This window comes from Helianthus annuus, chromosome 5 (assembly GCF_002127325.2).
Source record: "Helianthus annuus cultivar XRQ/B chromosome 5, HanXRQr2.0-SUNRISE, whole genome shotgun sequence".
NCBI classification, from domain to species: Eukaryota; Viridiplantae; Streptophyta; class Magnoliopsida; order Asterales; family Asteraceae; genus Helianthus; species Helianthus annuus.
The window spans coordinates 109,153,654-109,161,117 of NC_035437.2; the positions used below are offsets into that span (position 1 = coordinate 109,153,654).

General features: G+C 35.2%; 2 protein-coding genes across 2 annotated transcripts; both read left to right on the forward strand.

The window, feature by feature from the left end:
- Positions 1 to 1,748: 1,748 nt before the first annotated feature.
- On the forward strand, positions 1,749 to 2,658 carry LOC110939037. The gene is made up of 2 exons (XM_022180938.2): positions 1,749 to 1,828; positions 2,196 to 2,658. Exons 1-2 carry the CDS (start codon positions 1,754 to 1,756, stop codon positions 2,490 to 2,492), a joined length of 372 nt encoding a protein of 123 aa, XP_022036630.2. The 5' UTR covers positions 1,749 to 1,753; the 3' UTR covers positions 2,493 to 2,658.
- Positions 2,659 to 3,292: 634 nt separating this feature from the next.
- On the forward strand, positions 3,293 to 7,161 carry LOC110941034 (HVA22-like protein i). Its single transcript, XM_022182638.2, has 7 exons — positions 3,293 to 3,412; positions 4,952 to 4,989; positions 5,318 to 5,416; positions 5,503 to 5,559; positions 5,849 to 5,912; positions 5,999 to 6,208; positions 6,900 to 7,161. Exons 2-7 carry the CDS (start codon positions 4,958 to 4,960, stop codon positions 6,957 to 6,959), a joined length of 522 nt encoding a protein of 173 aa, XP_022038330.1. The 5' UTR covers positions 3,293 to 3,412; positions 4,952 to 4,957; the 3' UTR covers positions 6,960 to 7,161.
- Positions 7,162 to 7,464: the final 303 nt, after the last annotated feature.

The following is a 7,464-nucleotide window of genomic DNA, read 5'->3' on the forward strand; positions in this document are numbered from 1 at the left end:
TATGCTAGTCTACTAGTTCAATTGTTAAGCTTGATGTAAAAAAAAACGGTCGACCAGCAAAAGTAGGAAGCGTGTATAGCTGATTTTCCACTATTTGACTGGTTCGCTTATTACCATATACTTCTTCGTTGCAACTCAATTCATTATCTTGTACCCGAATCAATGAAAAGCCGGTGTAACGATGTTTTGGGTAATGTTTTAAGTAAAGTAACAACATCCAAACCTAATGTTTTAACTTTCGTTTTACTCCCTATGGTTTGGTCATTTTAACGGTTTTGCTCCAATAATTTAAAAATAGCCATTTTCTCCCTGATTTTACGAGTTTGTCGCCAGTTTGCTCCCTGGCTCTAACTCAGTTAAAACGTTCAATTAACAGTAGGGGTATTTCGGTAGTTTACTCCCTGGCTCTAACTCAATTAAAACGTTTAGTTAAAAGTCGCGGTAGTCGTGGTTGGCATGTGGTGGTGGATGGTGGTGACCGGTAGAAAGAGTGGTTGGAAAGATGGGGATCAGAAAAGAATTACTTATATACATGTAAATAAACAAGTTATAGGTTTATTTAGGTGAAAAGACTTACATGCCCTTGCTTTTATCTATAAAATTATCAAAATACCCTTCTAGCTAATGGTTTTTTTGGATGGAGTTAGAGGTAGGGAGAAAAATGACGATAAGTTAGAAAAATCAAGAAAGAAAATAGCTATTTTTAAACTATTGGGGAAAACCGTTACAATGATCAAATCAAGTTAACTCTTCATAAAAAAAGTGTCATGGTTTGGTTGTTTTTCGTATGTAACAAAACTAAGGGGACTCGGGGCGGGTACGTGATGGAGAAGTTCCACGCGTTGAAAACAATTTGCACACCGCCGCCGGTCATGCCATCACGCGTTACATTTGTAACGCGTTAACTCCACCACGCGTTGAAGTTTGTGAATTTTTTGACCGTTTGCATATTTTTGACCGTTTTTTTTTTTGACCGTTTTATTTTTTTGAACGTTGGTTTATTGTTTTTTTTATATAAAATCCCATATATTTCAATACACAAACTCATACAACTCTCAACAATTCTCACACTCTCAACAATTCTCACAAAAAATTCAAAAAACTCTCAACTATTTTCACACTCATTTTTAAAAGAAATATGGAAGGTTCAAGCAAGAGAGGTGGTGGATCGAAAAAAAGAGGTGGCGGTTCGGGTACGAAGAAAATAAGGCCCAAGGTTCGAGCGAATCTTGGTGAGCCCGCACGCTTTAGGTTGCAAGACGAACCCGACCAAGTCCCACCCTTTCAAACCCAACAATATCCACCCTTTCAAACCCAACAATATCCACCCTTTCAATCGCAAACGTACCATAACCAACCATTCGTTCCACCGTTTCAACCTCACCAATTTCAATCGCAGACGTATCAAACCCAACCCCACACACTCGACCCTCTACTAGAAGACAACACCCTCATTCATCATTTTGCAAAAGCGTGGAATGGACCACGTGAACCACAACCAAGTCTTGACGAGGACGAGGAAGAGGAAGAGGAAGAAGAAGCGGAGGAAGAGGAAGAAGAACAAAATGTTGAGGTTCAAGAAATCGCTCCAATCGGCCGACAACCTTGGACGAGCGAGGAGGAGGTCTCGTTGACGAAGGCGTATTTGCACATCTCGGAGAGTAGGAAACATGGGAACGAGCAACGAAGGGATGCGTTTTGGAGACGGGTTATTAATCATTTTATGAAACTTCCCGGTGCAAGGGTCCGAAACATGGACAAAATGACGTCGAAGTGGACGGATTTGAACGGGAAAATTAGCAAGTTCAACGCTTGTTTCATTCAAAAGGTATGTTTTTTTATTAACAAAAAAGTTAAAAAAAAACAGTTTTATTTAAAAAAAACTGTTTATATTAAAAACAGTTTATAAAAAAACAGTTTTATAAAAAAAACAGTTTATAAAAACAGTTTATAAAAAAAAACAGTTTTTTATAAAAAAAAACAGTTTTATATAAAAAACAGTTTATAAAAACAGTTTATTAAAAAAAACAGTTTTTTATAAAAAAAACAGTTTTTTATAAAAAACAGTTTATAAAAAAAACAGTTTATAAAAAAAAACAGTTTTTTATAAAAAAAACAGTTTATAAAAAAGCAGTTTATAAAAAAACAGTTTATAAAAAAAAAAACAGTTTTATAACATTTTATTTTTTTTGTAGAGCCGAAACCCACAAAGTGGAGCGAGCGAGGCGACGATCATGCAACAAGCCACCGAAATGTATTGCACAACGTACCATAAGAGAACTTTTCCACACGTGGCGGCATGGGAAGTTGCGAGACATCACCCGAAGTGGGTCCCCGTTGAGTTGGTTGACACGCGTGGTCCTACGGCTCCAAAAAAACGAGGCGGTTCGAAAAGATCAAAGACCTCCGATTCGGGGAACTACACGACTTCCGCGTCGGATAACTTGCCCCAAATGAACTTAAACGACGAGCCTCTAGACGAACCCGATTAACCCCTTGACGAGCCCGTTGAGGAAGATACACCCACAAGGCCACGACGCAGACGAGGTGGTGATTCGTCAAGCAAAGGGAAGGAGGCGGTGGCGGAGTCGATCTTTAGAATCGAAGAGGAGAAAATGACCCAATTCAAGAAGGCCGAACAAAGAAAAGAAACAATGATGACCCTAAAAGTTGAACGAGAGCAGGCGTACAAGGAACACTTGAAAACGATCGAAAGACAAAATGATTTAAAAATCTTGTGTGAAAACCACGCCCATCTCGACGAACCGTTCAAGTCAATTGTCATCGAACAAAAGCGCGCGATTTGCGTAAAGTGGGGTTGGGAGATGCCATCGGTTTAGTTGTTTTTTTTATTTGGTTATGTAATTTATTTTTAAAGTTTAATGAAATTTATAATTTAGTGTTTTATTTTTAATTTCTAATTTTTAAATTGAAAATTAAAAAAAAATTGGAGTGATAGAATTCCATCACTAGTGATTCCACCCCTCCTACATTTCTATCACTAGTGATGGAAATTGGATTGATGACATGGCATTACTTGACTGGATAGTGGGAGTGATGGAATTCCATTACTAGTGAACCACCCCTAGTCCCCTAACGTGTATAGTGTATAGTCCGTACGCCTGACGTTGAGCTACATCTAGCCCTTTTCCTCATGCACAGCAACGCAAAATACTAACATACGTAAATCGATTTAAATCGTCCATGTGTTTGAACGGTGGTTATTTGGTATGAATGAAATTAATAAATTATTCCCGAGTAGTATAAATACACATGAAAAAATAAAAACCATGAATAAAGAGGGAGAAACTTTTCCCTAAATAACGACTTTCTCCGTTATCTCTCTCCTCCGTCGGCCGTCACAACGGTTTGCCGTTGTTAACGGGCGGCGTTTTCATTCATTCACTAAACCGTAAGATCATTTCACTTTTTCATTTATAATTTGAATGATTATATATATGCATTCGCATTACGTGATTACATTTTAATATTAAAAAATTTACGATTAATCGTGTTTGATTATCGCCATCATTTTTCTGCTTGCTGTTCTGTATGAATTTATGTTACGTAAACCTGCAAATAGGATGTGTATCGGAGGATTAATATCATACAAATTAGGTTATCTCATTTAGTCGATTAAATCTCGATTGATTGTGTTAATATATACGCATGTTTATCGTAGAATTATACAGATTTCACTATCTCATTTAGTTGATACACAATTTTGTATTGTATGATTTTGTTTTTATATATTTTTCAGGTTTAAATGAATTGTTCTTCAATTTGATTGATGTTTTCATTAGTAAACCTGCAAATGCGATAGACATAAGTATCCGAGAATTATACAGATTACACGTACTATCTCATTTACTCGATTACAATCTCGATTGATTGTATATTAAGTTGATGGGTTATTATGTTGTTGATGTTTTCCTATACGCATGGGCGCAGCTATTAACCGGGGGTGGGGGGCGAACTTTTCGCTCAGTAGTGTAATATATGTGGTTTTCGTATAGAAATTTCTGGGTTTATAAGCTTTCGACCCCCGTTGGAAATCTCAAGCTTCGCCACTATACGAATTAGTGAATTACAACGGTTTTTGGAAACTTCATCAATTGTAGACGCACATATATATAGGCTGCAAAATGTGTTATTGCTATTGGCTAAACTGTGTTCTTTTAGTTTTAGCAGTCTGTTGTGTGTTGTATTTGAAATTTAAGAACGTTAAATTTATAATTTTTGGAAGTATGATTGTAAATTGGAAGCAATGTGTTAATAGAATGTCTCATTTTAGAAACAATGCACTTCTACTGACTTATTTCTTTAGAAAAGAAGAAGAAAGGAATAAAGGAAACTCAAGTCTAGACTTATCACAAACTACAAATTATTCCTTTTTGGAAAAAAGAAAAAAGAAAAAAAGAAAAAAAAAATAAATTAGAATTTTATAATTTAAACCTTAAATATCAAATTTTACTATCTTTTAGTTTCGTTGCCGGTTGTAACTCCACTCTTGTCATTATCATAGATTTGCACTTGATTCCCACTCGATTTCACTCACATTGACTATTATGAATGAAACGGGGAAACTACCTTCTTTGTAACTGAAATCGAAGGGAAATCTTAATTAGAGAATAATTTATGATTATTATGCGAGTTAGATTCCTCTTGACAACAAAATCAAAAGTTACTTTTTTTATCCTTTGAATAACAGGACACATTGTTATATGCTGATAAGTCATAGTTTGGATTATTAAAAACTAATAAGCAAAAAAATATGGAATATAACGAGGACAATGGTAAACCTTTTGTTTTTAGGTATATTACATTGATGTCTATGTCAATTGTCAAACAAGACTTTCTCCATTGATAATGTAGTATCGAAGTTAGTTCTTTGTATGTATATTATGATCAATGTTTCGCAGCTACTTAATCCTTAAATTACTTGTGACAGGGCAAGATGCTAGGATATTTGCTAAACCGTCTACTAGTGTATGTCTTCTTCACATACTCTTTTCTTTTTCGATGACCTTGTCGGGGTCTTTAACAACCACTAAATAGTAATAACGTCTCATAACTTGACTGAATGAAACAGTTTAAAACTTGATTACTATTTATTCGACCCTTTTCAAAATATTTAGTAGAAATTTGTCAGTTTGGGTTAATATTTCATGTCATAAAATATCAACTGAGTTTCATAACTCTCAATTTAACAATATGAAGTTTTTATTTATTTATTTATTTATTTATTTTAATAATGAAACGATATAGAAGTTTGATTGACTTTAACGAAACATTGACATTGATTGATTGTGTCTAGGTTGTTGCTTGCATATGCATATCCGGCTTACGAATGCTTCAAATCTATAGAGAAAAATAAACCAGATATTGAACAAATGCGCTTTTGGTGCCAATACTGGTATCGTATCTATAGATGTCACTTTGTATTATAACACGCGGTATCTATAATCTTAATTATTAAGACCTTAATCCTAATGTTTTCAGGATAATAATTGCTGCCATGACCGTTTGGGATCCATTTGGTGATGCATTTATTGGATGGTAAGGGACTGAAAGTCTGGTTTATTATAAAATATCCCCTGGACGAATCCGTTAGACCAAATTGTCCTTTAAGTTAACAAAAAAGACGAAAATATCTCTTACTTAACGGAGAAAATGAATGGAGTTAAAAAGCCGGATGAAAATGGCAAGATATCAAATCTTTTGGATCCAGATGCGAGAAAACAAACATGTGGACAAAAGTCGTAAAACTCGCCAAACCTTAGTGACGAAAATGACATTTTACTCTTTTATTTTTTATTATTTATTTTAACTTAGTTGCAACTTGTAGGTTCCCCATGTATAGTGAAGTAAAGTTGGTAATTTGCGTATACTTATGGTATCCCAAAACACAGGTAAGGTTATAACTAGGATTGCAAGTGGATTTGATTCATTTTCATCTTTTTTTTTTTTTTTGTTAATTTTTTAAAAATTATTTCAGGGAACAAAATATATTTACAACTCGTTCTTGAAACCATTCTTGTTAAAGCATGAACCCGAGATTGACCGTACCCTGTCGCAATTGAAGACGAGGGCTGGAGACTCCGCATCTCTTTACTTCCAAAGGGTTGTAGCCTATGTTCAAATACGGGTTGTTGAAATGGTTCAATTAGTTATGGCACAATCTATGCAAAGACCCCAACCTGCTCCGGTATGATTCCTTTGTATTCGTATTACATAACTTACATTTAGAGTCACGATATGAACGGGTTAGACCACGTTGGGTAACCAACCATAGAGTTTCGGGTTGAAACAAGTCATACTAGCAGGTGGTCTAATTAGGTTGGCCCCGTAGTAGACAGTTTTCATTTCTAAGTTAATGCATTTGGGTTTTAAAAATTGGGTATCAAACCCATGCATGTTAGGTTCTAAAGTCTAACCCCATGAGTTAGGTTTAGAAATCTATTATAAATTGTCAAATTGGATTTTAGTAATCCAAACTATAACCTGCTGATCGATAATACTTCATGCCAACAATGTGACTACTTGCCTCTTAACTTTCACTTTCGTTACCGAATGCAATCACACCCAAATGGAGAAACACCTTGTTTGCGCATAACTTTCAGTCGTTTAAAAAAAATATACAACAAACCAACTAAAATAAAAACCATCCAAATGTTTTTAGGGGTACGTAAAGTTACTTTTCCGTCAAAATGAGATTGCACCGGCAGCGAAAGTCAAACTTAGAAATATCAAGGTCACGTTACGAGTATGAATTATTATTGGCTACTAGCCTACTACTCATAACATGGATTAAAATCAAATATAGTTTAGTGTAAATAGTATCTTTTAAAAATACGTCGAAGACTAAAGTTTTGAGATGGCATGAAATAAAATTACAGGAGACCCAAACGGCATCGGCCAGCAACACGAAGAAAACCGGTGCCAGCACGGCTAAATGATCAATCTGATACGGATCATCGTCTCCACATGTTAGTCTTCAAGCTGTGATTTTTTAGGCATTGTGAGATTGATGTAACCTTTTCACTATATATATGTATATTTATTCCTTAAAAAACTACTGAACTTATAAAACAATGTATATTTATATTCATATAATTCTAGTCTTAAGTGTGTTGACCGGGTGGTCAACATGTTCACTTACTATCCAACCCACTCATAACCCACTCATTAAACGGGTCAACCCGTTATAACTCAAACCTTTTAGAAACGGCCAAAAGGCAAAAGCCTTATTAAATTTGTGTTGTCAAGAATTGCCACTCCTAAAAGTTATATAATAGACAAACTTGTACATGTTGAGGAAGATAATAGCAGTGTCGACAAACACTACTCGAAAAGTGAGTGCAAACCTTAGCGCGCGCATACTGGCTTGAACTTGTCTCGATACTTTATATAAGCCAACACGGAAAATTTTCTTGAGCTTATTCCGAAAACCACAAACTTTTT

Coding starts and splice junctions, on each gene's coding strand:
- LOC110939037 (XM_022180938.2), top strand. CDS start 1,754: ATGGACAAAATGACGTCGAAGTGGACGGATTTGAACGGGAAAATTAGC. Junction 1,829..2,195: donor ACGCTTGTTTCATTCAAAAG/GTATGTTTTTTT, acceptor TTTTTTTTGTAG/AGCCGAAACCCACAAAGTGG.
- LOC110941034 (XM_022182638.2), top strand. CDS start 4,958: ATGCTAGGATATTTGCTAAACCGTCTACTAGT. Junction 4,990..5,317: donor TTGCTAAACCGTCTACTAGT/GTATGTCTTCTT, acceptor GATTGTGTCTAG/GTTGTTGCTTGCATATGCAT. Junction 5,560..5,848: donor GGTGATGCATTTATTGGATG/GTAAGGGACTGA, acceptor TGCAACTTGTAG/GTTCCCCATGTATAGTGAAG.